The sequence below is a fragment of the Diplotaxodon limnothrissa genome, linkage group LG7 (assembly GCF_057381915.1).
Source record: "Diplotaxodon limnothrissa isolate DT_005_m linkage group LG7, D_limnothrissa_male_GT1.1, whole genome shotgun sequence".
Taxonomy (NCBI): Eukaryota; Metazoa; Chordata; class Actinopteri; order Cichliformes; family Cichlidae; genus Diplotaxodon; species Diplotaxodon limnothrissa.
The window spans coordinates 47329498-47341839 of record NC_140602.1 but is presented as its reverse complement, the minus strand read 5'-3'; the positions used below and the strand labels follow the sequence as shown (position 1 = coordinate 47341839).

The following is a 12342-nucleotide window of genomic DNA, read 5'->3' as shown; positions in this document are numbered from 1 at the left end:
TTCCAAGAATCTTAAGTCACATCGTTCAAGGATCATTTCCGTAAACTGTGTGGACAGTACACCATGGCAGCTTTAAAACACAAGCCATCCCCGAAGCTGCCCAAAATCACGCAAACCACACACCCACCCACACACGTGGAGTGAGAAATTTTAGAGGCTGTCCAGTCAAATATACTACCCCTTCTGATTTTGATATGCATGATCTCTGTACAAAAGGGAAGCGCTGACAAAGTTGGCTTCATCAATCAGTTGTGTCAGCTCAGTCCTTTTTATAGCCTCCTGAAGTCCCTGAGAGCCCTAACCCTGTAAAAGTTTATAAGTATTGACCATTCCCTACTTGCTTAGCTAATGAAGGCAGCTTGGCCACATAGCCTGGAAGGCTGCCACAGTGTCAACACTGCTTCCTATTTGATGACACCCTGCGCTAAATTGAAATGTGCCGCTAATGGGGGCAAGTGTTTAAAGAAGAATAAGCCCCAGTAACTGACACAGACCTGACCTCTCTTACACAAAGAGATGACTGCAAGCTCTCATATAGAAAACAGCACCTTAATGCTGGACATTGCACGCACTGTTTAGCTACTTAGCTCCAGGTGTTCTGTAAGATCTCCATTCAGTCAGAAGTTGCTGGAGCTTATCAATAGTGGCGCATTTGTTTTCTATAGCAAATCAATAACAGAGAAAATACGCCACATCCGAGTACATCTCCTGGTGGTATATATGCATGCACTCCAGTTTACGTACTTGTATACAGTATCTACACAGGCAAGAGGGGCAGGTTTCTAAGACAGCGCCTAACAATAATTATGATGAAGAGGACATCCGACCGACATTAAACAAAAACCTGCACAACATGCGCGCGGTGGTCTCACACTGATACTTGCGAGCACGAGCGCTTTTGTTTTCAATTCAGTGCAAGCTTTTACAAATTCTAACAACCAGTGTGCGACAAACAGGCCACATTTCCACGTTGTCAAACTATTCAGAATGCTGCATGCAGAATCATCATAATTCACTACATCCCTGTTGATTTTTGTAAGAATTTGCTCATTCCCTCAAGGACTCTCAGATCCACGCGGTCCCCGCCTGGATCCATGGAGACAGGCAAATGACTGAGAATTGATGGTCAATGTTTGCCCAAGGCTGCTGACTGGCCACTGCACTCTAGTTTACTTGTGAATTAGTGGTTAAATTGCATTTTGGAGAGCACTAGCGTGGCTTTGTCTTGGGTTCACTTCGACGCTGTGCAGAAAAAACTGTCACTGCACCGACTAATGAGCTGCTTCTAATTGGCGTTTTTAAGCATCTTATAAGTATATCAGCATTGTTAATAGGCGCATACTGCATGTTACCGTTATGGAAGTGCACTGTGGACCTTAGGCTATAGCGGTTATGGAAAATAGGTTATGACAGCTTGTACGGGTGTAACAGGAACAACACTGGCTCAGATAGCTTAAAAAATACCCGTGCATTATCAATAACACCTAGTTGGTTATCCAGCGTGAGCAACTGTCATTTTGCAGAGGCAGGCTATAACGGAATTGTTTCCCAGAGACAGTTGTGCCGGGAAAGTGTGCTATATTTAACAAGAGAATTGATTGGTAAGCTATGATTCAAAACATAGACGTTTTGTTGGGGAAGTGATAATGCAGTAGCACAAGTGAGCACATCCTCCCCGAACTGTGCTCCTCTGGGTATTTGTGCGCAAACTTGTGATACGGGATGAGCCTCAGCAAAGATGAACTTGGCTGTTAAATAAAACCCATTTCAAGTCGAAATGAAAATATTTATATTCACTGGCTCATCAAAATAATGTATTTCCACATCATATGTACAGCACGCTTCTCTCACACCGAGTCAAATCCAAACATGGCTTGATGAGGAAAAGTGGAAGTGAAGACCTCACTGTAGGGAGTATAATCTAGGAAGATAATAAATGAAAAAAAAATGAACACACCTTACACCCGTGAGCTTTCAAATTTTTAAAAATCAAAATAAAATAAATAGCCTAATAAACTAATTCAAGTTAAAATAACTGTTAGCGAAAGCCTCAAAGGTGTCATAATATTCGCCTAACGTTACATTACTGTCAGGAGCTTATCATAGAGCGCTTCATCCGTAACCCGGTCATATTTTCCTGAACTTTGATTTCAAAGGAGGTCGTTACTGGAAATGTTCCTCTGTTTTCCGGTGCTGATAAATCTGTGCTCGCAGACTCTGTAAACTGCGAAGTGAAAAAATTTAATTGTTATATTAAATTATGACATAAATCTGATTATAACCCAGCAGGACAGTCTTCGTGGTATTCAAACCAAAAAGAAAAAAGAAACACGGTGATACGGTGGGGAATGGGACAGAGAAGGAATTCAGCAGCGCAACACAACAACCGGCCGACAAAGCGAGCCGGTCTCCCGGCTTGGCTTGTCTGCTCTCTCCCTTTCGCTGGGTCTCACACACCGACCAATAGCGCAAGTTCTATAACGATGTTGACATATTCACACAACACTGGCTGAGGCAGGGTGGTGTTTCACGGCAAAGCCCTTTTTAGTTTCCAAACACCTTTTTATAAGTCTGAAGTCTGTCCCCTCCACCCGACCTGTTAAAACCACGCCCACGCAGCCACACAATTGGTCCGAAAGCGTCAAAGAGCCAATCAAACCGAGCGCTGCTACTCTCTGTTGCATACACATCCATACAGTATGAAGCCCTATGGGCCACAGAGGCGCTAGGAAAATCACGGAGCTGGGACCTTACCACCTCTCTTTCTCTCTCTCTCTCTCGCTGGCCGTCAGCGGACTCCTTTCTTTTGCACACGTCTTTCCCTGAAATGTGTGTGTGCGTGAAAGGGAGAGGAGGAATAAAGTGTGTGCGCGCGTGTGAGGGTACATGTCCGGAGCGAGTAAAGGCAGGGGGATTATTCGGCGCTATCGAAATATTTCAACACGTCGCTTTCGCTGCAGGACTGAAGCCAATAAGAGGGAACCCATTTTAACAGGAATGCCGATATTGTAAACAGCAGCAGAAGAGAAGGAATGCACCGCAGTCAATTAAGTGACTCACCTCACTCGGTTTAATTCGACTAATGTCCGAAAGACGCAGAAAGTTGTCCGATGCGCGTTAACCTCCGAAGAAAATCTGCCTGGCAGCACTCTTGAAGATTAATGGAGAGCACTTATACATTTCACTTTGCAGACTTTTGACCAACGATTCGGCAAATGACTGCAGAGATTTCCCGGCAACTTGGGAAAAAATAGTGGATGCTTGTTCCCGTCGAGTTCAAGGAGGAATTTCCAAAAAGCTTTCCAACTCCAGATTTGTTTTGATTTTTGCTTCTTATTTTGCCATCATTTGGCTCTGTCATACGCGAGCCTTAGTGTTCTAAGAAGTATTGCTTTCAATCCAGCCAGTCATCTACGTTTGTTGCCTGCTCTTGGATGAACTTCCTGATGAGAGATCCAGTCATACAAGGATCAAGTATGGCATATCATCCGTTTATACCTCACCGGGGTCCGGAATTTGCCATGAGTGCGATGCTGGGTCACCAGCCTCCCTTCTTCCCGGCCCTGGCTCTCCCTCCCAGCGGCTCCCTCTCTTTGCCGGGCGCCCTTGGAAAGCCGATCATGGACCAGCTGATGGGAGCCGCGGAGACCGGCCTCCACTTCTCCTCGCTGGGACATCAGGCTGCTGCCGCCCACCTCAGGCCTCTGAAGACTTTGGAGCCTGAGGAAGAGGTGGAGGACGACCCAAAAGTTCACTTGGAAGCCAAGGAGCTTTGGGAACTCTTCCACAAGAAGGGCACTGAGATGGTGATCACAAAATCCGGAAGGTGAAACATGTTTTTGTGTTTATTCAAATAATTTAAAAAAACAACAACAACGCAGAATCCTGTTGTGTGTGATCAAAATGTGGGATGTTATGTCATAGCCTGCACACATACAGATAGATTACAATTACTACAATTGCTTTAGAAGAACAAGTATAGAATAATCCTTTAATTGTCCCACAAGGGGAAATTTGGTTGTAACAGCAGCCAAAAAGACACATATACAAGCAAACAGTACACAGGACACAGAACAGAAACATACACAATTTTTCTTACATATTTACATTAAGGACAATGGTTACTATATACAGAGAGTACTGTACAGTTATTAAATTAAATAAAAAAGCCTTTACATTCCTCTAAGTTCAACTGGTTACGTTGACATTTCAGTCTAAATATGCCACAAATATAACGCTGAAACTGCATTTTTTAGTTATAGAGTAAAACAGCAAAGATCGGCCATTTCTGATATCTATTTCTCGCTTGGAAAATAAAGAGACCATCTGTAGTTACAGTGTAAATTTTCGTGTTCACACAGCCTGCAAAGACACTTTACTAGGACGTGTTTATTGGTGGAAAACAGCATACACTCGCATAAAATAAAAGGGATTATGCATGCAACTCATGAATTATTAATATTAAACCTTGTCTTTCATTAGTTTTCACTTGAAAGATCTATACACAGCTTATGATATAAAATACAGCTTGATAATATTTTTTTTACCCACTGCCCTTTTTATCTAAATTTTCTGTTGTCAGAATACTCTATTAAAGTGGCTCATAGAGCTCTGACTAAATTAATTTTATCATCACGGTAATCTTATTGTGTGTGTGTGTGTGTGTGTGTGTGTGTGTGTGTGTGTGTGTGTGTGTGTGTGTGTGTGTGTGTGTGTGTGTGTGTGTGTGTAGGCCTTTCGTGACATTAAGAATCAAGACATCATTTATTTATTGGAGAGTACATACTCATAATATATTTGTTTACCAACACATACTTACATTAATTAATAGCAGGCTGCCACACTGAGATTATAGCGGTGTAATACACTTCTTAAAATCTAGACCTTAGTTTATTTACGTGCACCTAAAAAACATTGTGTTTTTTAAAATATCGTTGGAGATGTTACCCCGTGATTTATTTTGTAACGCATTCGTGTTCATAATATATTTTTGTTCTTTCACAGGCGGATGTTCCCTCCGTTCAAAGTGAGGTGCACTGGTCTGGACAAGAAGGCAAAGTACATACTCTTGATGGATATAGTTGCAGCCGACGACTGCAGGTACAAATTTCATAACTCCCGCTGGATGGTGGCAGGAAAGGCCGACCCCGAAATGCCAAAGAGGATGTACATTCACCCGGACAGTCCGGCTACTGGTGAACAGTGGATGTCAAAAGTCGTCAATTTTCACAAACTCAAGCTGACAAATAACATCTCTGACAAGCATGGATTTGTAAGTTCAACTAATGTATGTCAATTTCCCTATTTATCAACTTACCGCTTTAGTAAACACATGTCGTCATGATTTAAAATTGATTGTTTTATTTTAGTACAGTTTGTTTGTTTTTTTAAATGAACACCTAAAAGACCCGTTTACAAAAATAAAAATGTCAAACGTGGTCATGTTGAGATATTTTGTAAGAGTTATTTTTTTATTTATTGCAAATATTAAGCTTGACATTTAAACTTGTTTTAGTGCAGATATGGCTCGATTTGTCTATTTTAATACGAAGAGAGCTTATGTTTTAACAAACTAGCGATCCTAAAAAGTAACACAGAATAAACAAATCTCTTTGTATTGTGAGCCTTTTATAATTGCTCATGTTTGTGACTGTGTGTGTGTTGCAGACCATTCTTAACTCGATGCACAAATATCAGCCCCGGTTTCACATTGTGAGGGCCAACGATATTCTCAAACTCCCGTACAGTACCTTCAGGACTTATGTTTTTCCTGAAACGGATTTCATTGCTGTGACCGCTTATCAAAATGACAAGGTAAGCGCAATTATTGCCCAGAGGTCTGCTAAACTTATATTCTGAAATTTTTTTTCTCAAATGTAGCCTCCCTAGCCGTGCCAGACGCGCTTTCCTTTCTGCTCTGCACCTTTTTGTTGTCATAAAATATGAAAGACGTCATATTTGTTTGAGGCCGGGAGCTTGTAGTATCATAGCGTGGGTCAGGGTTTGGCGAGTGAGGGGTGGGGGGTTGCGACTAAGTGCCACATTCACCAGTCTGTGGTAGGAAAGTCATAATTGAGAGGAATGTTGTGCAGGTTATCTTTCTTTTATTTAATCACGTGGAAGGGATTTGGCTCAGACCCAGACCCGCTCTCGTTCTCCCTGTCTTTGCATTTGTGATTGCAGGCTGTGTGTGTGTGTGTGTGTGTGTGTGTGTGTGTGTGTGTGTGTGTGTGTGTGTGTGTGTGTGTGTGTGTGTGTAGCTACAGTGTGGTGTGTACAGCTACAGTGTGTGTACAGGGGGGCGAAGAAACGTAAAGGGGGGAAAGAGGGAAATTGCTTCAGACTGTAGTGCATGGTAGCGTTTTATTTTTTGTAAGAAAAAGAATAAATTAAAATAAAAATCAAAATCGTCTCAGTGGCTCTTTGGAAGAGCTGGAAACCCCTTGGCACCACATCTGCCCTCCCATCTGCAGTTCTATCACTGCCAGCTGGAGGGGAAGTGGTGAGTGAATAAAGTTTTGCAAAAATCACAAACAACGCTGCATACTTCACACTCGTGGAGAAACGTGCCAATAGTAGGACTGCTGCTTCCTTTGTGTTCATGCGTCTTTTTGTTTATCGCGTGTTTTACCTCTAAAACCCCCAAAGAGAAGTTCCACAAAACTTTGGCCTTTGGGACCAGTGATCATTGTGTCTTGTAAAGTTGGAACAATAACTGGCTTAAAGCGGCACTGAATGACTTTTAGGGATGTTTCCTTTCCTATTTACTGTTATTTACACACAGTTTCAATTATTTCAGATAACGCAGCTGAAAATCGACCATAATCCATTTGCTAAAGGATTCCGTGACACGGGCAATGGGAGAAGGGAAAAGAGGTAAGCTAGAGGGAAAAACGGGAATATACGTGAAAATAAAGGGCGAAAAGACTTACTGCATTTAGGCTACATGTAGACAGACAGTGATCTTGCTGGATTAAAACTACGTCTAAGCTTCCACATTAACCGCAGGGGGTCCGACTCTTCACAAGATTACTCTAAATCTATAGGCTAATTCTAAAGTCATAAATCTTTTGAATAAAAATAATCTTACTAAGCTTCTGCATTATTTGTTATGTTTTTTAACCTGAACTGTGGCTACCACCTATAATAACCTAGCTACTTGCGCGCAGGAAACAGCTGGCCCTGCAATCCATGCGTTCCTACGAGGAGCATCAGAAAAAGGAAAACGGGGCTTCAGACGACTCCTCTGGAGAGCAGCCTTCTTTTAAGTGTTTCGGCCAGGCCTCGTCCCCTGCCGTGTCTACAGTGGGCCCCCCACACCTGAAAGGTAGGCTGACAGACCCCACCACTAGTCACAGCTCTGATCACAAGTTATGTGTCAACTCGTAAAATTTCCACTATGCCAAGACTTTTTCAGGGTAGCTGAACGTAATGTGTTCAATTAAATCTGCGAAGCCAAGCTATGAATGAATAGTTGATCATTTACATGAGGAAAATTGATAGGGAAAGTCTCTACAATTACCGTCTCGTTCAGATTAACAATAAACAATTAAACAAGGATTAGCCTCAGTATAGTTGGTGCTGTTGTGTCTGCTACAGCTGTTTTGGAGCAATTTGCAAAAATACATTAAAATACTCAAAAAAGGCCATGTGAGAATGTGTAACACACCGCCATCTATTATTGGAAGCAATGCAAATAAACCTCATCGGTGTGGATTCCTATTGTGCAATAAATGTCCTGCGTGTTTGTTTTCTATTCGACCTCTGAGGGTCAGCTGTAGCGGGCTACCTCAGATAGTAGGAGTTATTATTATTATTGCCATGATTCACCCATGTGCGAAAGGGAAACTGATATTCTACTCCTCCTACTTACAGACTTCTGCGACAGCGATGAGGATAGCGACGACGAGAGCAAAGATGGACACAATAAAGATGGTCCGGACTCCAGCAAGATTTCCACCACCACAGAGGACGGGAAGGATCACGAAGCGAGTCCAGCTAAAGGGCATCCGTTCAGTAGCAGTGACTCTACTAGTAGGACCCGCGAAAGCGGTCCCAGGACTGAGAAAAGCCAGGCAGACTCACGGCAGAGCCCCATCACTGTTATCTCCAGTACCACCCGCTCTGGAGAAGAACTCAAGAGCCCGAACCAGGACCATCCCAAAACGGACGAATGTAGGTCAATAAGCAAGGACAGTTTCATGCCTTTGACCGTTCAGACTGACAGCGCACACATAGGTCACAGCCACCTGCATAATTTTGGATTTCCTACAGGCCTAACAGGACAACAGTTTTTTAATCACCTAGGGAGCGCGCATCCGTTTCTCTTGCACCCCAGTCAGTTCAACATGGGGGGCGCATTCTCAAACATGGCCGCAGGCATGGGACCACTATTGACAGCCGTGTCCACGGGAGGGGTGAGCACCATGGACACAGCTAGTATGGCATCACCTCCGCAAAGCTTGACGGGGGCGCCAGGTCTGCCCTTTCATCTGCAGCAACACGTCTTGGCATCACAGGTAAAACCCGTTTTCTCTGGCCTGTGGGCCTACCGCCAGCTTTGCGCAAACATGTGATTGGCATTTCAACACAGCCGACTAGGCCCAGATTTAATATCGTGTGAGATAATTCTATGCATTTAATGCTCACAAGTTAGCGTGAACACGATTTGAGAAAGTGTGCGTGTGGTTGTGCGTGTGCGGCTGTATTGTTCTTGCGGGGGTTTGTTTATTTTGTTTTAAGGCCAAATGGGCTAATATTCGAAGTGAAGTCATGCAGCTGTATTTTGACTGAGCACGATGTCGTGGGCATGGTTTTACTAGATTTCACTTTGGACTCTTGTTGTTAATTCTGGAGTAACTATGTCTGGTTAAAAAAGGCTGGATTTGAGGCAACCTTACAAAAAGCTTTTTATCATTTCTTCTGCTAGTTTTGTTTTCATAAAAGGTCATCATTATTATAATTTTAAAATTTTAGAGCTACAATGGTGAGTAATAAAAAACCGTATGACTCAAATAAGGAAAGATCATTATGTTTTAATAGACAACAAAGTGTCTATTTCCCCCTATTTATTATCAAAGCAAGCCTTATGGTTTCTTTAGCGGAAGTATCAGGGAACCCGATTTTTCTTAATTCTTAAACAAGTGCAAAATGTGTTTTTAGAGTGGATCGTAAAGCTTTCCGGCTGAATATTTTGTAATGCATGGAAGTTACTACGATCTTTACAAGTCAAATCCTCGTTCTGGATCAGTGAACGTAAAATCTCCAAGCAGATTCGATGAAGTGTGATAAAATGAAGCTTTTAAATTTTGGGAAAATCATAACTCAAATGCATTTCTCTTGCCTTTCCCCTTCTTTTTTGGGAGGCTCACGTGTTGTTTTACTCTGTTAGAAGTGTTTGAATGGTGTGATCAGCGGTGTGATATGTGGCTCACTCTCAGTTTCTCCCATTTACCCGCAGGGCATTGCCATGTCTCCCTTTGGCAATTTATTCCCTTATCCGTACACGTACATGGCAGCAGCCGCGGCAGCCTCGTCTGCTGCCTCCTCCACAGTGCACCGACACCCTTTCCTGAACGCAGTCCGTCCCCGACTCAGGTACAGCCCCTACTCTCTCCCGATGACGGTACCGGACAGCACGCTGCTCACCACTGCCATGCCCTCCATGGCCAGCGGCGGGGCCGAGCTGAAAGGGGAAGGCATCGTACCAGCGAGCCCAGTGTCCGCTGTCACCCTGGATTCCACGTCGGAAGTTACCAGTCATTCGTCCACAATATCCTCCGGATCGGTCTCCATGTCCCCAAAGACTTGCACGGAGAAAGACGCGGCCAACGAGCTTCAGAGCATTCAGCGCCTGGTCAGTGGACTCGACTCAAACCAAGACAGGCCACGGAGCGGGTCCCCCTAGGATTTCTTTTTGTTTGTTTTCAAATCTGCTTCTTATGGGGTGTTTTGTTGTCTTGAAAAGAGAAACACATCGACACATTGAAGGTGATGACATCACTGACCCTCGTAGACTAATGCAGGGTTGTTGTTTTTTTTAAAGAAAAGCTCAAACCGTGAACTGTTGGACCTTTTTCGTTTCTGAAATGCACTTTGTTTAATAATCATCTGATCTGTATATTTCTTTCTCTTGCTCTTCTTTTTTTTGTTAAATTAAACATCACTCGTATCCTGTCATATGAATACCGTACAAGTATTGAAACTGAATCGCTGGCATGGGTGTGACTTACAGATTTAGGAGAAGTTGCTGCTGTGTCCTGTCTCCTAACGTTATTGTACACACGGGGGGTGAAGTGTTTTTTTTTTCAATATGCACTCTGATTTGATTTGACTTATCTGCATTCACTACCGTTTGACCTACCTTTGAAAGACTGCTGTATTTTGTTGTAGCTCTTAATTCATTGAAAACGTTGCATGCCCTCTAAAAGAAACCGAATGTCATTTCAACACTAAAAAAAGTTAAACGAAAAATTGTGGGAAGATATTCCATTTGAATATAATTATCAGGTATTCATTTAATTTTCTTTTCAATTAGGTTATGAACTGTAAAGAAAGAAAGAAAGAAAGAAAGAAAGAAAGAAAGAAAGAAAGAAAGAAAGAAAGAAAGAAAGAAAGAAATTTGTTTTTCTTCATGCGTTTTTTTAATGAGATTAGGCCGATTCTAAAATGACTGGTGCTCCGAGACAAGTGTGTGACCCAGGCATGCAGGCAAAGGGAAGCAGGAATTTAAAGTAAATATAAAAGAAAAAAGAAATGAAAATGAAAGGTCGTATTGATCATCGCTGTAAATAGGAATATATAAAATATTTATGTAATTATTTCATATTGTTATTGCTTGTAAATACAACTGAGTAGTTTGTTTTTAGGGATCTGTTCTTAATTTATTGTCGATATACCTGTGTAAAGATAGTTTGTGGACTATTATCCTTTTTTGTTGCCATCTGCATTTATACCCCATTTAAAATATGGAATTTACCCCCTTCCCAAATATCCACTGAGCTAGTTATTCACACTCATGTGCCATTGTATTTTCACCTGTCCTCGTGTGTGAAGTCCTACTGTTTAAGACGAATGAAAAAACGACAACGCACTGCACCAATGGCTTGAAAAAACGTATATATTATTTTTGGAGAAGGGTTTTTAAAAGAAAAAAAGTGCTGTTGAAGTGTGAAAAAAGTGGACAATCTTTCTGTTATTAACATACTTTGCGAGTCTGATCTTAAAAGTGCCGCATACTCGAAAAAATGAAGGTTTCTTTTTGTGTTTCTTAAGTTGTCAGTGGGTTATGTTGTATTGGAGTTATGTCTAGTTTACAACATCGACATCGTGTTCTTGAAAGTTTCAATAAAATGTCGAAATGCCTTTCTTTTCTTTTCTTTTCTTTCTTCTTTTTTTCTCGTTTTATCCAATACAGCGGAGAACTATTTTAAACTACAATTCGCAATTAAATTCGCATACCGGCCTGTAGAAGGCTGGGATTGTGCGATACAGTCCCAAAAAATTCTGCCACCATGTTTTTGATTACTTTGTGAAGGTGAGTGAAGTCTCTCTAGGCTGTGTTCAAAAAGTCAAATTAAGATAAGTCAGAACCTGGGATGGCTACCTGGATAAGAGGCCTCACGGTGTAATTCAGCGCCGTTTTTATGGGTCTCACTTGACGTCTAATGCAAGCTAGAGTTTTACAAATATACTATGAATTAATCTTTTTGTGGAAATCTGAAAGAAAGGTGGTGCAGTTTAAAAGAAAATCTTGAAATAATTTTACAAGCTATGAGAATTTGGGGGTTTTCAGGCCAGCAATTTTTGGATTTAATATCGCATCTTGAAAAAGTTCCTTTTTGGCCAAACAGGTCCGCAATTTAGTTTCGGTTTAGTAAAAGAAAAGAAAAGGAAAAGGACAGCATCAGAGGAGCCACATGAAACTGACACTGCTGATGAGGCAGCGTGGTGAAGGTGTGTTACTTTCGGACAGAGACTAAGACTACGACATCCCTTGATTACCCTCTATATTGCTCTTCGTGTCGTGAATTTATCAGCGACACGAAGAGTCGTATATTGTCTGGTTAATATGTAGCAAACCTGGCGCTAGTGAATAGGTGTAGACATCATACAAACTGTCTCAATTGGCCTGTCTTATTGCTCACCTGGCGCCTTCGATGGGCATATCTGCCATTTTATTGCACGGAAGGCGACAATGCGTCTGTAATAGTACCGAGATACGACGCCCCCAAGCGGCTACAGCGCAGGTTTATTAACTGCACACTAGGCCAAATGACAAATCTTGGGTGAGAGCTCTCTGAGGGGCCAGTGATAAAGTGATAACGATTGTTTGACTTGAAC

At 42.1% G+C, this 12342-nt stretch overlaps 1 protein-coding gene across 2 annotated transcripts; it reads left to right on the top strand.

Annotated features, from left to right (window-relative positions):
* Positions 1–2743: 2743 nt before the first annotated feature.
* tbx3a (T-box transcription factor 3a) lies at positions 2744–10789 on the top strand. Of its 2 annotated transcripts, none has more exons than XM_085358286.1 (7): positions 2744–3826; positions 5005–5272; positions 5668–5814; positions 6800–6876; positions 7170–7327; positions 7876–8519; positions 9461–10789. In XM_085358286.1, exons 1-7 carry the CDS (start codon positions 3435–3437, stop codon positions 9905–9907), a joined length of 2133 nt encoding a protein of 710 aa, XP_085214412.1. In that variant the 5' UTR covers positions 2744–3434; the 3' UTR covers positions 9908–10789. The 2 variants fall into 2 exon arrangements, with proteins under 2 accessions (XP_085214412.1, XP_085214410.1); XM_085358284.1 differs by having other exon boundaries at positions 5005–5287.
* The last annotated feature ends 1553 nt before the right edge of the window (positions 10790–12342 follow it).